The sequence below is a fragment of the Nerophis lumbriciformis genome, linkage group LG10, assembly GCF_033978685.3.
Source record: "Nerophis lumbriciformis linkage group LG10, RoL_Nlum_v2.1, whole genome shotgun sequence".
Classification (NCBI taxonomy): domain Eukaryota; kingdom Metazoa; phylum Chordata; class Actinopteri; order Syngnathiformes; family Syngnathidae; genus Nerophis; species Nerophis lumbriciformis.
The window spans coordinates 4,137,648-4,158,455 of NC_084557.2; the positions used below are offsets into that span (position 1 = coordinate 4,137,648).

Below are 20,808 nucleotides of genomic sequence, written 5' to 3' on the forward strand. Positions count from 1 at the left end.
AAAGAATCTGTTTGGGCGACGAAAAACGTTGAAAGTTTTCCACTTGTATCGCTAGCAACGGCATTAGACATGGTCTTTTACATCGCTAATTCCTCCGTGTCCGATCGAAAAATCTTGTCTGCACAAGGTGCAATTCGCGTAGTTTTCACCCTTTTTTTTTTTTTTTTAATTAATGAAAAACCGTATTTTTTATCACTGCAACCGTAACCCGGAATAGGTTGATGAAAACCGTACGAATTACGGGAAAACCGGAGTAGTTGGCAGGTATGTATAATGTTAGGGCTGCATGGGATTCTGGGTATTTGCCCTGTTGTGTTTATGTTGTGTTACGGTGCAGATGAAGGTTGCCGACCCCTGGTTTAGTTTGACCCTAGAATGGACCAATTCACTGTTTGCAGGTAAAAAAAATGTTTATTTCTCTAAAACGACACTTTAAGTAAGCACTTACAAAAATGACAGCTACAAGCTTGTTGAAGAGTCGAAGTTCAGCTCAAGGAGCCAATGAAAAGCAGTTTTGTACATGCGACATTGATACGATATTTCACACAGTGACTTCACAGAGGAAGACCAAGTGAAAATGGATGCCGAGAGGATTCCGGACCTCTTCTTTGAAAAGATCCATTGGTCCCGAGTCCATGAATGGCAGACAGGAAGCCAGACAAAATCAATCAGGTAAAAAAAAAAAAATTCAAAAAGGTAAACACTAGTTTGTGTTGTGTAGGTTCAGTTGCAGTTCTGGAGTGGCAATGACCATGTGAGGGGTAACAAGATAAATAAAAAACTAAAAAAAAATAGTTGCTGCTATACCATGTTGTTGCTCTCGCCGATTTTATCCACCAGCTGCAAGAAGACAAAAGTGTCAACAAAAAACGTCAACAAATCTCAATGCATTCATTTATTGTGGCTGTTTTACTTGAATGGAGCTAAGGTAGAATTTTTCAGACTAATCATAGAGTTGATCTATATCAGGGGTCTGCAACCCGCGGCTCTTTGCTCACTCTGATGCGGCTCAGCTGCATACTTGCCGACCCTCCCGATTTTTCCGGGAGACTTCCGGATTTCAGTGCCTCTCCCGGGGTAAACATTCTCCGATTTTCACCCGGACAACAATATTGAGGGCGTGCCCTGATGGCACTGCCTTTAGCATCCTCTACAACCTTGTCGCCGCGTCCGCTTTTTCACCATACTATCTGCGTGCCGGCCCAATCACATAATATCTACGGTAGAGATGCGCGGTTTGCGGGCACAACCGCGGAGTCCGCGGATTATCCGCGGATCGGGCGGATGAAATTAAAAAAAATTAGATTTTATCCGCGGGTCGGGTCGGGTCGGGTCGGGTCGGGTCGGGTCGGGTCGGGTCGGGCGGTTGAAATAAAAAAAAATTAGATTTTAAATAGATTCAGGCGGGTGGCAGTTAAACCAATTGGTAAATATATATACATAGTTAAATGTTGTTACCCACATACGAAAAACGAGCAGGCATCTGCAGCATATGCCACAACAGAAGAAGAAAAAGAAAAAGAGATGGACACTTTTACGGAGCGGAGAAGGGACGCCTCGCCGGGGTCCGGGACCGAGGCTCCTTCCCCCGAGAGGGCCCCACCGGGAGCCGTAGCTGAGGCGATCCGCGAGAAGGGCCCGACGCACGTCCAGGGTCACCACCGCGCCCGCCGCACCGACACCCCGCCTCGTCCGCCTTCGCCGCGGCCGACGTCACGCGCAGCAGGTAAGCAGCTTACCTGCCCGCCACCCCCGTGGCCGGGGGCTCGTAACAGGGGTCACTCCGCGCGCTCCGCCCGCGCAGCTTACCTGCCCGCCACCCCTGTTGCCGGGGGCGCGTAACAGGGGTCACTCCGCGCGCAGTGCGCTCACGAAAGGGGTGGTGCTCACCCTGGTTGATATAGACAGCAGGACGGTGGCCATGGAAGTTGGAACCCGCTAAGGAGTGTGTAACAACCCACCTGCCGAGACAACTAGCCCTGAAAATGGATGGCACTGGAGCGTCGGGCCCATACTCGGCCGTCGCCGGCAGCGAGACGCACTTGGAGGTGCGCTCAGCGCGCGGCTCCCATATGATTGCGCACTGGTGTGCGTCTGGGTCGTGACAGCGTGGCACGCGAATGTCTGTGCTGCATTGGATCAGTCTCCTTTCTTTAACAGGCAAAAGCTTTATAACCTCACTAATGCCTTGCATCGTCTATGCTTGCGGCTGTCCATCGATTACGATGATGACGTTGCTCCAGTAATGGGTTATTGAGGGGGGTTTCGTATATGCCATTGCATGTGGCTGTGCAGGCCAATGCGCGACCCGCATGGTTTGCCACATGTGGGGCAGATGTAGTCCACGCTTGAGAGGGGGGCCCCTGCAGCGCGCTGATGTCGCTGTAAACGTTGTTCTCCTCTCAGTGGTCTGCTCCTGGAGATGAGCAATGCCGGCATGACTGCAGTTGCGCCAGGTGTGGCGATCAGCAGCCAAGACTTCCAGTGCGGAAGGCTGGATAGCACAGCGCTTCAGGAGGGTTTTTATGTGGTCCTTGTAGCGTTTCCGCTGACCCCCAGGAGACCTACAGCCTTCCTGGAGTTGGCCGTAGAGGATCTGTCGGGGGAGCCTCTGGGTGGGCATGCGGATTACATGCCCCACCCAGCGCAGATGTCTTTGCGCAAGGAACACTTGGATGCTGGGTGTTTGGGTCCGGTCATAAATATCCACATGTGGGACTCTGTCCTCCCAGGTCAGACCCAGGATCCGTTGCAGGCAGCGGATGTGGTATCTCTCCAGGATTCTGACGTGCCTTTGGTAAGGGGTCCAGGCTTCCGAGCCGTATAGCAGTGTGGACAGACAAACTGCTTTGTAAACAGCTGCTTTGGTGGAAACTGTCAGGTTTCTGTTCAGGAAGACCCTGGTTTTGAGCCTACCGAAGGCAGCAGACGCTAACCCAACACGAACCTGGATGTCATTATCGATGTTACAGGTGGGTGACAGCGTGGCACGCGAATGTCTGTGCTGCATTGGATCAGTCTCCTTTCTTTAACAGGCAAAAGCTTTATAACCTCACTAATGCCTTGCATCGTCTATATTAGATATATAACAACGGGCGGGTGCGGGCGGATGCGGTTCTGATCAAATGTTAGATCGGGTGGATTGCAGATGGTTGACGACTTTCTGATGCGGTTGCGGATGAAATAATTACCTATCCGCGCATTTCTAATCTACGGCTTTTCACACACACAAGTGAATGCAAACGCATACTTGGTCATCAGCCATACAGGTCACACTGAGGGTGGCCGTATAAACAACTTTAGCACTCTTACTAATATGCGCCACACTGTGAACCCACACCAAACAAGAATGACAAACACATTTCGGGAGAACATCCGCACCGTAACACAACACAAACACAACAGAACAAATACCCAGAACCCCTTGCAGCACTAACTCTTCCGGACTACATTATACACCCCCCCGCCCCCCCCCCCCCAATCCCGCCCACCTCAACCGACGCACGGAGGTGGGCGGATGTTCCCCCGAAATGTGTTTGTCATTCTTGTTTGGTGTGGGTTCACAGTGTGGTGCATATTAGTGAGAGTGTTAAAGTTGTTTATACGGCCACCCTCAGTGTGACCTGTATGGCTGTTGACCAAGTATGCCTTGCAGTCACTCATGTGTGTTTGCAGAAGCCTCATATGACATGTAACTGGGCTGGCACGCTGTTGGTACAAGTTGTAGAGGGCGCTAAAGGCAATGCCATCACGGCACACCCTTATTATTGTTGTTTGGGTGAAAATCAGCAGGCGTTCGAGAGAATAGTTGCCACGAAATTCGGGAGTCTCCCGGGAAAAATCGGGAGGGTTGGCAAGTATGACGCTGTCAAGCGCCATTCATATAAAACTCGCGGTCCGCACTAACATAAAATGTTCATATTAAGGTGCGGGCCGCGTGTCTGGGACCCCTGGTTTATACATAGCACAAAGCAAAAAAAAAAAACTTTGTATGCAGTGTTTATTTCATTTTAAATTTTAAAAGAGTTTTGTGGCTCCCATTTTTTTCTTTAATGTGTGAAACGGGTCAAAATGGCTCTTTGAGTGGTAAAGGTTGCCGACCCCTGATCTATATCTACTGTACACAAGAGAAGTGTGGGATACCTCACTTGTTGTCTTATTTGTATTTGACTTTGTTACATGCATTTATATTATTATTTGGTGCAGGAGGGGATAGCAAGAAGAAAAAGAGGACAGAGGGAGATAAGACTGAGAGACAACAACAATAACAACAACAGAACATCTACAAATAAGGATATGTACAAATATGATAGTAAAAGTGAAAGCAAAAGCAGTTAGTGAAGTAAATATCAACACAGAAATGACAATGAACATTATTACACTACAAATGGATCAAAACAAATACCAATAGAAATATCACTATTGATAATGAACAATAACAATAATTATCTCTATTATCAACAATACAGTTGTTCAAATGCAACAATACATACATGTCATGATAACTTCAAATACAAAGGAAAGTGGATAAACGGAGGGGAAGAAAGAGAAGCCAACTGTATTAACCTTGTAGATTGTTATAGTAACAATAGGTTACACTTTGTCAGTGTGCCATGTGTTACCCAGTTTACATGGCAACATTGTTCATTTATGTTTGATGAAACGTGATTATATGCAAGAGTGTATGTATGTATATGTACTTGTATATGTACAGTATGTACATATACAGTGAATGTATATGTAAATTATGTGTATTTATATGTTTGTAAAGTGAATGTATAAGTACAGTATGTATACAGTGGGGCAAAAAAGTATTTAGTCAGCCACCGATTGTGCAAGTTCTCCCACTTAAAATGATGACAGAGGTCTGTCATTTTCATCATAGGTACACTTCAACTGTGAGAGACAGAATGTGAAAAAAAAAATCCAGGAATTCACATTGTAGGATTTTTAAAGAATTTATTTGTAAATTATTGTGGAAAATAAGTATTTGGTCAATAACAAAAATTCAACTCAATACTTTGTAATATAACCTTTGTTGGCAATAACAGAGGTCAAACGATTACTATAGGTCTTTACCAGGTTTGCACACACAGTAGCTGGTATTTTGGCCCATTCCTCCATGCAGATCTTCTCGAGAGCAGTGATGTTTTGGGGCTGTCGCCGAGCAACACGGACTTTCAACTCCCTTCACAGATTTTCTATGGGGTTGAGGTCTGGAGACTAGCTAGGCCACTCCAGGACTTTCAAATGCTTCTTACGGAGCCACTCCTTCGTTGCCCGGGCGGTGTGTTTGGGATCATTGTCATGCTGGAAGACCCAGCCACGTTTCCTCTTCAAAGCTCTCACGGATGGAAGGAGGTTTTGGCTCAAAATCTCACGATACATGGCCCCATTCATTCTTTCATTCACATTGTAGGATTTTTAAAGAATTTATTTGTAAATTATGGTGGAAAATACCGCCTTCCGCCCGATTGTAGCTGAGATAGGCTCCAGCGCCCCCCGCGACCCCAAAAGGGAATAAGCGGTAGAAAATGGATGGATGGATGGTGGAAAATAAGTATTTGGTCACTTGAAACAAGGAAGATCTCTGGCTCTCACAGACCTGTAACTTCTTCTTTAAGAAGCTCTTCTGTCCTCCACTTGTTACCTGTATTAATGGCACCTGTTTGAACTCGTTATCTGTATAAAAGACACCTGTCCACAGCCTCAAACAGTCAGACTCCAAACGCCACTATGGCCAAGACCAAAGAGCTGTCAAAGGACACCAGGAAAATAATTGTAGACCTGCACCAGACTGTGAAGAGTGAATCTACAATAGGAAAGCAGCTTGGTGTGAAAAAATCAACTGTGGGAGCAATTATCAGAAAATGGAAGACATACAAGACCACTGATAATCTCCCTTGATCTGGGGCTCCACGCAAGATCTCATCCCGTGGGGTCAAAATGATCATGAGAACGGTGAGCAAAAATCCCAGAACCACACGGGGAGACCTGGTGAATGACCTGCAGAGAGCTGGGACCAAAGTAACAAAAGTTACCATCAGTAACACACTACGCCGACAGGGAATCAAATCCTGCAGTGCCAGACGTGTCCCCCTGCTTAAGCCAGTGCATGTCCAGGCCCGTCTGAAGTTTGCCAGAGAGCACATGGATGATACAGCAAAGATTGGGAGAATGTCATGTGGTCAGATGAAACCAAAATAGAACTTTTTGGTACAAACTCAACTCGTCGTGTTTGGAGGAAGAAGAATACTGAGTTGCATCCCAAGAACACCATACCTACTGTGAAGCATGGAGGTGGAAACATCATGCTTTGGGGCTGTTTTTCTGCTAAGGGGACAGGCCGACTGATCCGTGTTAAGGAAAGAATGAATGGGGCCATGTATCGTGAGATTTTGAGCCAAAACCTCCTTCCATCCGTGAGAGCTTTGAAGAGGAAACGTGGCTGGGTCTTCCAGCATGACAATGATCCCAAACACACCGCCCGGGCAACGAAGGAGTGGCTCCGTAAGAAGCATTTGAAAGTCCTGGAGTGGCCTAGCCAGTCTCCAGACCTCAACCCCATAGAAAATCTGTGGAGGGAGTTGAAAGTCCGTGTTGCTCGGCGACAGCCCCAAAACATCACTGCTCTCGAGAAGATCTGCATGGAGGAATGGGCCAAAATACATGCTACTGTGTGTGCAAACCTGGTAAAGACCTATAGTAATCGTTTGACCTCTGTTATTGCCAACAAAGGTTATATTACAAAGTATTGAGTTGAATTTTTGTTATTGACCAAATACTTATTTTCCACAATAATTTACAAATAAATTCTTTAAAAATCCTACAATGTGAATTCCTGGATTTTTTTTCCACATTCTGTCTCTCACAGTTGAAGTGTACATATGATGAAAATGACAGACCTCTGTCATCATTTTAAGTGGGAGAACTTGCACAATTGGTGGCTGACTAAATATTTTTTTGCCCCACTGTATATATGTATGTATAGTGAATATATATGTACAGTATGTGTATATGTGGATGTGGGAGCATATATACCTCTGTATGTAGGTAAGTACCAATGTGTGCACGTATGTATGAATGTATGTATATATGAACCTGAATGTAGTGTTACTTGTTTGGCAGAATTCCGCATGTATGGGCCAAAGTATTCAGCAAAAAAAAGGTCTCAAAGGTTGCACAAAAGACATGTGATCAAAGTACGTGTATTGCTGCTTTTAAAGTTGTTTAGTGGTTCACTTCTTTTTACACTTGCATCGCTATAAAGAAAGTTTCAAATCATTGACCCGTGAGGCAAGCCTGTGCATTACACCTTTGTCACGGCAGTTCAAATATTATTACCTCTTTTGATAACAGTGGAGAATGCTATCCACACTATAATACAAACCCCGTTTCCATATGAGTTGGGAAATTGTGTTAGATGTAAATATAAACGGAATACAATGATTTGCAAATAATTTTCAACCCATTTTCAGTTGAATATGCTACAAAGACAACATATTTGATGTTCAAACTGATAAACATTTTTTTTTTTTTGCAAATAATCATTAAGTTTAGAATTTGATGCCAGCAACACGTGACAAAGAAGTTGGGAAAGGTGGCAATAAATACTGATAAAGTTGAGGAATGCTCATCAAACACTTATTTGGAACATCCCACAGGTGTGCAGGCTAGTTGGGAACAGGTGGGTGCCATGATTGGGTATAAAAACAGCTTCCCAAAAAATGCTTACCGTATTTTCCGCACTATTAGCCGCACCTAAAAACCACAAATTTACTCAAAATCTGACAGTGCGGCTTTTAACCCGGTGCGCTTTATATATGGATAAATATTAAGATTCATTTTCATAAAGTTTCGATCTCGCAACTTCGGTAAACAGCCGCCATCTTTTTTCCCGGTAGAATAGGAAGCGCTTCTTCTTCTACGCAAGCAACCGCCAAGGTAAGCACCCGCCCCCATAGAACAGGAAGCGCTTCTTCTTCTACTGTAAGCAACCACCCACCCGCGTAGAAGAAGAAAAAGCGCGCGGATATACCGTACGTTTCATTTCCTTTGTGTGTTTACATCTGTAAAGACCACAAAATGGCTCCTACTAAGCGTCAGGGATCCGGTTCATGAAAAGACGCAATCTCTCCATCCGCACACGGATTACTATTTCACAGCAACTGATATTCCTGTGAACCGCACTGTGGATACAACGGGAGCACGTACGGTGAATATTCGCACCACAGGGAATGAGAAGTCATCCTTCACTGTGGTTCTAGCTTGCCATGCTAATGGCCAGAAACTTCCACCCATGGTGATATTCAAAAGGAAGACCTTGCCAAAAGAGACCTTTCCAGCCGGCGTCATCATAAAAGCTAACTCGAAGGGATGGATGAAGAAAAGATGAGCGAGTGGTTAAGGTAAGTTTAAGTTTACGCGAAGAGGCCGGGTGGCTTTTTTCACGCAGCTCTGTCCATGTTGATATACGTATGTTTGTGATTGCACATTTGCGTACATTTTGGGAGTGAACAGAGTTGTTAGAACGCTGGTTTTTAATATATTATTAAAGTTTGACTGACCTATCTGACTGTTTTTTTGACATTCCTTTAGCGCAGTTAGATGCGGCTTACAACACCGGGCGGCTTATAGGTGGACAAAGTTTTGAAATATGCCGTTCATTGAAGGCGCGGCTTTTAACCCAGGGCGCCTTATGGTGCGGAAAATACAGTAGTCTTTCACAAGAAAGGATGGGGCGAGGTACACCCCTTTGTCCACAACTGCGTGAGCAAATTGTTGAACAGTTTAAGAACAACTTTTCTCAAAGTGCAATTGCAAGAAATTTAGGGATTTCAACATCTACGGTCCATAATATCATCAAAAGGTTCAGAGAATCTGGAGAAATCACTCCACGTAAGCGGCATGGCCGGAAACCAACATTGAATGACCGTGACCTTCCATCCCTCAGACGGCACTGTATCAAAAACCGACATCAATCTCTAAAGGATATCACCACATGGGCTCAGGAACACTTCAGAAAACCACTGTCACTAAATACAGTTGGTCGCTACATCTGTAAGTGCAAGTTAAAGCTCTACTATGCAAAGCGAAAACCGTTTATCAACAACATCCAGAAACGCCGCCGGCTTCTCTGGGCCCGAGATCATCTAAGATGGACTCATGCAAAGTGGAAAAGTGTTCTGTGGTCTGACGAGTCCACATTTCAAATTGTTTTTGGAAATATTCGACATCGTGTCATCTGGACCAAAGGGGAAGCGAAACATCCAGACTGTTATCGACGCAAAGTTCAAAAGCCAGCATCTGTGATTGTATGGGGGTGTATTAGTGCCCAAGGCATGGGTAACTTACACATCTGTGAAGGCACCATTAATGCTGAAAAGTACATACAGGTTTTGGAACAACATATGCTGCCATCTAAGAGCCGTCAATGCCAAGCCACATTCAGCACGTGTCACAACAGCGTGGCTTCGTAAAAAAACAGTGCGGGTACTTTCCTGGCCCGCCTGCAGTCCAGACCTGTCTCCCATCGAAAATGTGTGGCGCATTATGAAGCGTAAAATACGACAGCGGAGACCCCGGACTGTTGAACGACTGAAGCTCTACATAAAACAAGAATGGGAAAGAATTCCACTTTCAAAGCTTCAACAATTAGTTTCCTCAGTTCCCAATCGTTTATTGAGTGTTGTTAAAAGAAAAGGTGATGTAACACAGTGGTGAACATGCCCTTTCCCAACTACTTTAGTACGTGTTGCAGCCATGAAATTCTAAGTTAATTATTTGCAACAAAAAAAAAAAAGTTTATGAGTTTAAACATCAAATATCTTGTCTTTGTAGTGCATTCAACTGAATATGGGTTGAAAAGGATTTGCAAATCATTGTATTCCGTTTATATTTACATCTAACACAAGTTCCCAACTCATATGGAAACGGGGTTTGTACATGAAGGTGACAGTTTGACTCTGGAACACACATTTCACTATAAGCGGGTTGTTGAAAAGTAAGAGTAAAGGTCACAGTGAAGTCCATACTTACATTTCTGATTCCTGGTAAGCTGAGCAAGGAGCCAAGCACCGGTATTCTTCTGATGAAGCCCACCGCAACCGGGAAGAATCCCCTGTTGAGAAATCAAATGACAAGAGTTAACAAACACAAAAGGCAAAATAATCCATGACATGTTTTCCTTCGAGCTGACCTAAATAAGAGGAAAAATCCATATATCTCCAGAATGACACCGATGATGGGCCAGCCTATCAGAACCACTAACACTCCTCCCAGAAAGAAGCTGGTGGCTTTGGCTTTATGTCTTTGGAAGAAGAATCTGAAGGTTCTCTCCAGGCCGATGACAAAGGACAACCCTGAGACGAACAGAATCTGAAACGCACGACAACAGCAAACACAGAAGATGAGCCAAATGTTTCACTTTCCGACTTTGTGAGGAAACTTTTGGCCGTCTCACGTTTCCGATGGCCAGGAGGGCTTTGTCGAAGAAGAGCATCATCCCGAAGAAGAGGAAAAATACGCCAAATCCCGTCAGCCCCATTCCAATTTCTGCAGGAAATAATAACGTGAACACAAATGTTAAGGAAATGCACTGCAGAAACAGCAAAAACACCCTTATTGTGCATGTTGACATACGGTCATGTTTGAAGTGGAACATGTATACAGATGCAATATCATACATCACATACAACGAATGAGGGAAAATGTAACCTAAGTTATTTTCAAATGTACAACAATAACCATAGACATCTTCTAAGGGCATACTTGCCAACCTTGAGACCTCCGATTTCGGGAGGTGGGGGGTGGGGGGCGTGGGGCGGGGGCGTGGTTAGGGGCGTGGTTAAGATATATATATATAAAAAATACTTGACTTTCAGTGAATTCCAGCTATATACATATATATCTTATTACATATATATATATATATATATATATATACATATATATATATATATATATATATATATATATAAATAAATAAATAAAATAAATACTTGAATTTCAGTGTTCATTTATTTACACATATACACACACATAACACTCATCTACTCATTGTTGAGTTAAGGGTTGAATTGTCCATCCTTGTTCTATTCTCTGTCACTATTTCAGAACACACACATTATACAAATATACATTATAAAATCAATAAGAAAACGGGAGCTCTAATTTGGGAGTCTGAACTAGGATCAGAAGTTCCTATACAAACATTGCTTACTCACGTCGCCTTTTTGTATTGATTGCTGCAGCTGTGCACTGGATTCATTCACAAATACAAACTACAACTCACAAACACTTTAGAGTTAGGCTCCACCATCAGAATGTGTACTTAAACTTATAAAGATCACATGGATATTATTCAGTGAGTTGATTCACCAAAACTAACCTGTTATACAGGAGGAAAAAGCACACAGGACGTTTCAATTGTTCACAGACTGGTCGCTCTCATCAGAATGACAAGACACTTCCGGTCTGCAGGTGATAGCATTCAATTAGGAAGAAACGCCCTACTGCCCCCTACTGATCAATGTGAATACTGATAAATCTGTAATGACAGCTCCAAAAACGAATTCAAACCACAAAATAAAATAAATAAATCAACACAAAAATGTGACACATTATGGGTGGGTCACATATGCATGTACAGTAGATGGCAGTATTGTCCTGTTTAAAAGTGTCACAACATTGCTCTTTACGGCAGACAAACTGCTTTACGGGGACGAAAACTTGACTGCTGTTGTTGTGTGTTGTTACCGCGCTGGGAGGACGTTAATGAAACTGCCTAACAATAAACACACATAAGAAACCAAGAACTCGCCCTCGATCATTAGCTGTTTATATGGTGGGAAAGCGGACGTGAGAACAGGCTGTCAACACGTCACTCAGGTCCGCATGGAGCTGGAGGGGGTGTGGCCTCCAGCTCCGCCTGAATTTCGGGAGATTTTCGGGAGAAAATTTGTCCCGGCAGGTTTTCGGGAGAGGCGCTGAATTTCGGGAGTCTCCCGGAAAATCCGGGAGGGTTGGCAAGTATGTCTAAGGGTACGCAGCATGGAGCGCTACTGCCTACTGGCGCTGACGAGACGCGGGGCCGCCATCTTGGAGTGGTGATCCGCTCCACTCAGTGCAATTCATTTGGCAGGAGCAATGCTTTTTTTTGTCATACGTGTAGCTATGATAAAGGACACATGTTTTATTATTTATAGTTTGCTTAACAGTAATAGAATATTCTTATATGCTATAAATGACCATACGTCCAAGATCAAAACTGGGAATATAATCCCAGAGAAGGTGGAAAAAAATGGTCAGCTATTTTTAAGTTGAAGAAACAATATGATTAGGTTATATATACATGCATATATCCTACATAAACAATGTATGAATACATTAGATATCTATATATCTATAGACTGTATCTCTGTTGCTGCAGCAGCAGAGAGTTTATTCTGTCTTGACACTTTGTATTGATATTTTCTATTACATTCTTCCCTTAAATGATTGTTTTGTATGTATGTTTTATGTATGTCACTTTGGATAAAAGTGTCTGCCAAATACTTAAACATAAACATATATAAACACCTGAAAGTCTTTATATCAGCTAAAACCACCAATCTGTTTCACTGGATTCAGAATAAAACCAAATTCTGTCTTACCCAATAATGTTAGTATTTGAATATTGTTACTTGAAGACTTATTCCTGGTTACAATTATACTGTTAAAGTATTTATTGTCTTATACTTTGCCTAAAATGAGAATGCATCATAATCAGTGGTGGCTGGTGAATTTTGTTTTAGGTGGGGCTGAAAGTTTGTAAACCAAACCCCTGTAGGGGGGTCATCCTCCCCCAGAAGATTTCTAAGTGATTTTCACATACAAATTAAGCATTCTGGTGCATTCTGACAAAATAATGAAGACAAAATAGAACATTTCATAGGTTTGCAGGGAACTATATACAATATGCACACTGAAGGCATGATGCCACCATAGGTTTGCATTGAACTATAATAATATAGTAATATTCTTTTCACAAAATACAGCCAATAGTACGTTAATGTTAAATCTTACTTGTGAAAAGTAATCCCCCGATTCCTATTTTCAACAGTCCGCTCATTTGAGTAGGAAAACGCTGAACACCATCTTTGTTTTCTACCTGTTAACTGTCAGTTTAGCATCTTTGTTTTCTACCCGTCAACTGTCAGTTCAGCATCTTTGTTTTCTACCCGTCAACTGTCAATTTAGCATCTTTGTTTTCTACCGTCAACTGTCAGTTTAGCATCTTTGTTTTCGCCCCGTCAACTGTCAGTTTAGCATCTTTGTTTTCTACCCGTCAACTGTCAGTTTAGCATCTTTGTTTTCGACCTGTCAACTGTCAGTTTAGCATCTTTGTTTTGTACCCGTCTACTGTCAGTTTAGCATCTTTGTTTTCTACCCGTCAACTGTCAGTTTAGCATCTTTGTTTTCTACCCGTCAACTGTCAGTTTAGCATCTTTGTTTTCTACCCTTCAACTGTCGTTTAGCATCTTTGTTTTCTACCCGTCTACTGTCAGTTTAGCATCTTTGTTTTCTACCCGTCAACTGTCAGTTTAGCATCTTTGTTTTCTACCCGTCAACTGTCAGTTTAGCATCTTTGTTTTCTACCCGTCAACTGTCAGTTTAGCATCTTTGTTTTCTACCCGTCAACTGTCAGTTTAGCATCTTTGTTTTCTACCCGTCAACTGTCGTTTAGCATCTTTGTATTCTACCCGTCTACTGTCAGTTTAGCATCTTTGTTTTCTACCCGTCAACTGTCAGTTTAGCATCTTTGTTTTCTACCCGTCAACTGTCAGTTTAGCATCTTTGTTTTCTACCCGTCAACTGTCAGTTTAGCATCTTTGTTTTCTACCCGTCAACTGTCAGTTTAGCATCTTTGTTTTCTACCCGTCAACTGTCAGTTTAGCATCTTTGTTTTCTACCCGTCAACTGTCAGTTTAGCATCTTTGTTTTCTACCCGTCAACTGTCAGTTTAGCATCTTTGTTTTCTACCCGTCAACTGTCAGTTTAGCATCTTTGTTTTGTACCCGTCTACTGTCAGTTTAGCATCTTTGTTTTGTACCCGTCAACTGTCAGTTTAGCATCTTTGTTTTCTACCCACCAACTGTCAGTTTAGCATCTTTGTTTTCTACCCGTCAACTGTCAGTTTAGTATCTTTGTTTTCTACCCGTCAACTGTCAGTTCAGCATCTTTGTTTTCTACCCGTCAACTGTCAATTTAGCATCTTTGTTTTCTACCGTCAACTGTCAGTTTAGCATCTTTGTTTTCGCCCCGTCAACTGTCAGTTTAGCATCTTTGTTTTCTACCCGTCAACTGTCAGTTTAGCATCTTTGTTTTCAACCTGTCAACTGTCAGTTTAGCATCTTTGTTTTGTACCCGTCTACTGTCAGTTTAGCATCTTTGTTTTCTACCCGTCAACTGTCAGTTTAGCATCTTTGTTTTCTACCCGTCAACTGTCAGTTCAGCATCTTTGTTTTCTACCCGTCAACTGTCAATTTAGCATATTTGTTTTCTACCGTCAACTGTCAGTTTAGCATCTTTGTTTTCGCCCCGTCAACTGTCAGTTTAGCATCTTTGTTTTCTACCCGTCAACTGTCAGTTTAGCATCTTTGTTTTCGACCTGTCAACTGTCAGTTTAGCATCTTTGTTTTGTACCCGTCTACTGTCAGTTTAGCATCTTTGTTTTCTACCCGTCAACTGTCAGTTTAGCATCTTTGTTTTCTACCCGTCAACTGTCAGTTTAGCATCTTTGTTTTGTACCCGTCTACTGTCAGTTTAGCATCTTTGTTTTGTACCCGTCAACTGTCAGTTTAGCATCTTTGTTTTCTACCCGTCAACTGTCAGTTTAGCATCTTTGTTTTCTACCCGTCAACTGTCAGTTTAGCATCTTTGTTTTCGACCTGTCAACTGTCAGTTTAGCATCTTTGTTTTGTACCCGTCTACTGTCAGTTTAGCATCTTTGTTTTCTACCCGTCAACTGTCAGTTTAGCATCTTTGTTTTCTACCCGTCAACTGTCAGTTTAGCATCTTTGTTTTCTACCCGTCAACTGTCGTTTAGCATCTTTGTTTTCTACCCGTCTACTGTCAGTTTAGCATCTTTGTTTTCTACCCGTCAACTGTCAGTTTAGCATCTTTGTTTTCTACCCGCCAACTGTCAGTTTAGCATCTTTGTTTTCTACCCGTCAACTGTCAGTTTAGCATCTTTGTTTTCTACCCGTCAACTGTCAGTTTAGCATCTTTGTTTTCTACCCGTCAACTGTCAGTTTAGCATCTTTGTTTTCTACCCGTCAACTGTCAGTTTAGCATCTTTGTTTTCTACCCGCCAACTGTCAGTTTAGCATCTTTGTTTTCTACCCGTCAACTGTCAGTTTAGCATCTTTGTTTTCTACCTGTCAGCTGTCAGTTTAGCATCTTTGTTTTCGACCCGTCAACTGTCAGTTTAGCATCTTTGTTTTCTACCTGTCAACCGTCAGTTTAGCATCTTTGTTTTCTACCCGTCTACTGTCAGTTTAGCATCTTTGTTTTCTACCCGTCAACCGTCAGTTTAGCATCTTTGTTTTCTACCCGTCAACTGTCAGTTTAGCATCTTTGTTTTCTACCCGTCAACTGTCAGTTTAGCATCTTTGTTTTCTACCCGTCAACTGTCAGTTTAGCATCTATGTTTTCTACCCGTCAACAGTCAGTTTAGCATCTTTGTTTTCTACCCGCCAACTGTCAGTTTAGCATTTTTGTTTTCTACCCGTCAACTGTCAGTTTAGCATCTTTGTTTTCTACCCGTCAACTGTCAGTTTAGCATCTTTGTTTTCTACCCGCCAACTGTCAGTTTAGCATCTTTGTTTTCTACCCGTCAACTGTCAGTTTAGCATCTTTGTTTTCTACCCGTCAACTGTCAGTTTAGCATCTTTGTTTTCTACCCGTCAACTGTCAGTTTAGCATCTTTGTTTTCTACCCGTCAACTGTCAGTTTAGCATCTTTGTTTTCTACCCGTCAACTGTCAGTTTAGCATCTTTGTTTTCTACCCGTCAACTGTCAGCTTAGCATCTTTGTTTTCTACCCGTCAACTGTCAGTTTAGCATCTTTGTTTTCTACCCGTCAACTGTCAGTTTAGCATCTTTGTTTTCTACCCACCAACTGTCAGTTTAGCATCTTTGTTTTCTACCCGTCAACTGTCAGTTTAGCATCTTTGTTTTCTACCCGTCAACTGTCAGTTTAGCATCTTTGTTTTCTACCCGTCAACTGTCAGCTTAGCATCTTTGTTTTCTACCCGTCAACTGTCAGTTTAGCATCTTTGTTTTCTACCCGTCAACTGTCAGTTTAGCATCTTTGTTTTCTACCCGTCAACTGTCAGTTTAGCATCTTTGTTTTCTACCCGTCAACTGTCAGCTTAGCATCTTTGTTTTCTACCCGTCAACTGTCAGTTTAGCATCTTTGTTTTCTACCCGTCAACTGTCAGCTTAGCATCTTTGTTTTCTACCCGTCAACTGTCAGTTTAGCATCTTTGTTTTCTACCCGTCAACTGTCAGTTTAGCATCTTTGTTTTCTACCCGTCAACTGTCAGTTTAGCATCTTTGTTTTCTACCCGTCAACTGTCAGTTCAGCATCTTTGTTTTGTACCCGTCTACTGTCAGTTTAGCATCTTTGTTTTGTACCCGTCAACTGTCAGTTTAGCATCTTTGTTTTCTACCCGTCAACTGTCAGTTTAGCATCTTTGTTTTCTACCGTCAACTGTCAGTTTAGCATCTTTGTTTTCGCCCCGTCAACTGTCAGTTTAGCATCTTTGTTTACTACCCGTCAACTGTCAGTTTAGCATCTTTGTTTTCGACCTGTCAACTGTCAGTTTAGCATCTTTGTTTTCTACCCGTCAACTGTCAGTTTAGCATCTTTGTTTTGTACCCGTCTACTGTCAGTTTAGCATCTTTGTTTTGTACCCGTCAACTGTCAGTTTAGCATCTTTGTTTTCTACCCGTCAACTGTCATTTTAGCATCTTTGTTTTCTACCCGTCAACTGTCAGTTTAGCATCTTTGTTTTCTACCCGTCAACTGTCAGTTTACAATCTTTGTTTTCTACCCGCCAACTGTCAGTTTAGCATCTTTGTTTTCTACCCGTCAACTGTCAGTTTAGCATCTTTGTTTTCTACCCGTCAACTGTCAGTTTAGCATCTTTGTTTTCTACCCGTCAACTGTCAGCTTAGCATCTTTGTTTTCTACCCGTCAACTGTCAGTTTAGCATCTTTGTTTTCTACCCGTCAACTGTCAGTTTAGCATCTTTGTTTTCTACCCACCAACTGTCAGTTTAGCATCTTTGTTTTCTACCCGTCAACTGTCAGTTTAGCATCTTTGTTTTCTACCCGTCAACTGTCAGTTTAGCATCTTTGTTTTCTACCCGTCAACTGTCAGCTTAGCATCTTTGTTTTCTACCCGTCAACTGTCAGTTTAGCATCTTTGTTTTCTACCCGTCAACTGTCAGTTTAGCATCTTTGTTTTCTACCCGTCAACTGTCAGTTTAGCATCTTTGTTTTCTACCCGTCAACTGTCAGCTTAGCATCTTTGTTTTCTACCCGTCAACTGTCAGTTTAGCATCTTTGTTTTCTACCCGTCAACTGTCAGCTTAGCATCTTTGTTTTCTACCCGTCAACTGTCAGTTTAGCATCTTTGTTTTCTACCCGTCAACTGTCAGTTTAGCATCTTTGTTTTCTACCCGTCAACTGTCAGTTTAGCATCTTTGTTTTCTACCCGTCAACTGTCAGTTTAGCATCTTTGTTTTGTACCCGTCAACTGTCAGTTTAGCATCTTTGTTTTCTACCCGTCAACTGTCAGCTTAGCATCTTTGTTTTCTACCCGTCAACTGTCAGTTTAGCATCTTTGTTTTCTACCGTCAACTGTCAGTTTAGCATCTTTGTTTTCGCCCCGTCAACTGTCAGTTTAGCATCTTTGTTTTCTACCCGTCAACTGTCAGTTTAGCATCTTTGTTTTCGACCTGTCAACTGTCAGTTTAGCATCTTTGTTTTCTACCCGTCAACTGTCAGTTTAGCATCTTTGTTTTGTACCCGTCTACTGTCAGTTTAGCATCTTTGTTTTGTACCCGTCAACTGTCAGTTTAGCATCTTTGTTTTCTACCCGTCAACTGTCATTTTAGCATCTTTGTTTTCTACCCGTCAACTGTCAGTTTAGCATCTTTGTTTTCTACCCGTCAACTGTCAGTTTAGCATCTTTGTTTTCTACCCGCCAACTGTCAGTTTAGCATCTTTGTTTTCTACCCGTCAACTGTCAGTTTAGCATCTTTGTTTTCTACCCGTCAACTGTCAGCTTAGCATCTTTGTTTTCTACCCGTCAACTGTCAGTTTAGCATCTTTGTTTTCTACCCGTCAACTGTCAGTTTAGCATCTTTGTTTTCTACCCGTCAACTGTCAGTTTAGCATCTTTGTTTTCTACCCGTCAACTGTCAGTTTAGCATCTTTGTTTTCTTCCCGTCAACTGTCAGTTTAGCATCTTTGTGTTCTACCCGCCAACTGTCAGTTTAGCATCTTTGTTTTCTACCCGTCAACTGTCAGTTTAGCATCTTTGTTTTCTACCCGTCAACTGTCAGCTTAGCATCTTTGTTTTCTACCCGTCAACTGTCAGTTTAGCATCTTTGTTTTCTACCCGTCAACCGTCAGTTTAGCATCTTTGTTTTCTACCCACCAACTGTCAGTTTAGCATCTTTGTTTTCTACCCGTCAACTGTCAGTTTAGCATCTTTGTTTTCTACCCGTCAACTGTCAGTTCAGCATCTTTGTTTTCTACCCGTCAACTGTCAATTTAGCATCTTTGTTTTCTACCGTCAACTGTCAGTTTAGCATCTTTGTTTTCGCCCCGTCAACTGTCAGTTTAGCATCTTTGTTTTCTACCCGTCAACTGTCAGTTTAGCATCTTTGTTTTCGACCTGTCAACTGTCAGTTTAGCATCTTTGTTTTGTACCCGTCTACTGTCAGTTTAGCATCTTTGTTTTGTACCCGTCAACTGTCAGTTTAGCATCTTTGTTTTCTACCCGTCAACTGTCAGTTTAGCATCTTTGTTTTCTACCCGTCAACTGTCGTTTAGCATCTTTGTTTTCTACCCGTCTACTGTCAGTTTAGCATCTTTGTTTTCTACCCGTCAACTGTCAGTTTAGCATCTTTGTTTTCTACCCGTCAACTGTCAGTTTAGCATCTTTGTTTTCTACCCGTCAACTGTCAGTTTAGCATCTTTGTTTTCTACCCGTCAACTGTCAGTTTAGCATCTTTGTTTTCTACCCGTCAACTGTCAGTTTAGCATCTTTGTTTTCTACCCGTCAACTGTCAGCTTAGCATCTTTGTTTTCTACCCGTCAACTGTCAGTTTAGCATCTTTGTTTTCTACCCGTCAACTGTCAGTTTAGCATCTTTGTTTTCTACCCGTCAACTGTCAGTTTAGCATCTTTGTTTTCTACCCGTCAACTGTCAGTTTAGCATCTTTGTTTTCTACCCGTCAACTGTCAGCTTAGCATCTTTGTTTTCTACCCGTCAACTGTCAGTTTAGCATCTTTGTTTTGTACCCGTCTACTGTCAGTTTAGCATCTTTGTTTTGTACCCGTCAACTGTCAGTTTAGCATCTTTGTTTTCTACCCGTCAACTGTCAGCTTAGCATCTTTGTTTTCTACCCGTCAACTGTCAGTTTAGCATCTTTGTTTTCTACCCGTCAACTGTCAGTTTAGCATCTTTGTTTTGTACCCGTCTACTGTCAGTTTAGCATCTTTGTTTTGTACCCGTCAACTGTCAGTTTAGCATCTTTGTTTTCTACCCGTCAACTGTCAGTTTAGCATCTTTGTTTTCTACCCGTCAACTGTCAGTTTAGCATCTTTGTTTTCTACCCGCCAACTGTCAGTTTAGCATCTTTGTTTTCTACCCGTCAACTGTCAGTTTAGCATCTTTGTTTTCTACCCATCAACTGTCAGTTCAGCATCTTTGTTTTCTACCCGTCAACTGTCAATTTAGCATCTTTGTTTTCTACCGTCAACTGTCAGTTTAGCATCTTTGTTTTCGCCCCGTCAACTGTCAGTTTAGCATCTTTGTTTTCTACCCGTCAACTGTCAGTTTAGCATCTTTGTTTTCTACCCATCAACTGTCAGTTTAGCATCTTTGTTTTGTACCCGTCTACTGTCAGTTTAGCATCTTTGTTTTCTACCCGTCAACTGTCAGTTTAGCATCTTTGTTTTCTACCCGTCAACTGTCAGTTTAGCATCTTTGTTTTCTACCCGTCAACTGTCAGTTTAGCATCTTTGTTTTCTACCCGTCAACTGTCAGTTTAGCATCTTTGTTTTCTACCCGTCAACTGTCAGCTTAGCATCTTTGTTTTCTACCCGTCAACTGTCAGTTTAGCATCTTTGTTTTCTACCCGTCAACTGTCAGTTTAGCATCTTTGTTTTCTACCCGCCAACTGTCAGTTTAGCATCTTTGTTTTCTACCCGTCAACTGTCAGTTTAGCATCTTTGTTTTGTACCCGTCAACTGTCAGTTTAGCATCTTTGTTTTCTACCCGTCAACTGTCAGTTTAGCATCTTTGTTTTCTACCCGTCAACTGTCAGTTTAGCATCTTTGTTTTCTACCCGTCAACTGTCAGTTTAGCATCTTTGTTTTCTACCCGTCAACTGTCAGTTTAGCATCTTTGTTTTGTACCCGTCTACTGTCAGTTTAGCATCTTTGTTTTGTACCCGTCAACTGTCAGTTTAGCATCTTTGTTTTCTACCCGTCAACTGTCAGTTTAGCATCTTTGTTTTCGACCTGT

The 20,808-nt window shown here is 42.3% G+C and overlaps 1 protein-coding gene across 1 annotated transcript in view; it reads right to left on the bottom strand.

Annotated features, from left to right (window-relative positions):
* Positions 1-395: 395 nt before the first annotated feature.
* The window catches only part of golt1bb (golgi transport 1Bb), a 29,988-nt gene continuing 9,575 nt past the window's right edge, over positions 396-20,808 (bottom strand). Inside the window, exons 2-5 of the mRNA XM_061970407.2 lie at positions 10,463-10,554; positions 10,199-10,377; positions 10,039-10,120; positions 396-840 (exon numbers count right to left, since the gene is read on the bottom strand). Coding sequence (XP_061826391.2) covers positions 802-840; positions 10,039-10,120; positions 10,199-10,377; positions 10,463-10,554 — 392 coding nt within the window. The 3' untranslated portion in view covers positions 396-801. The remainder of the gene's footprint in view (positions 841-10,038; positions 10,121-10,198; positions 10,378-10,462; positions 10,555-20,808) is intronic.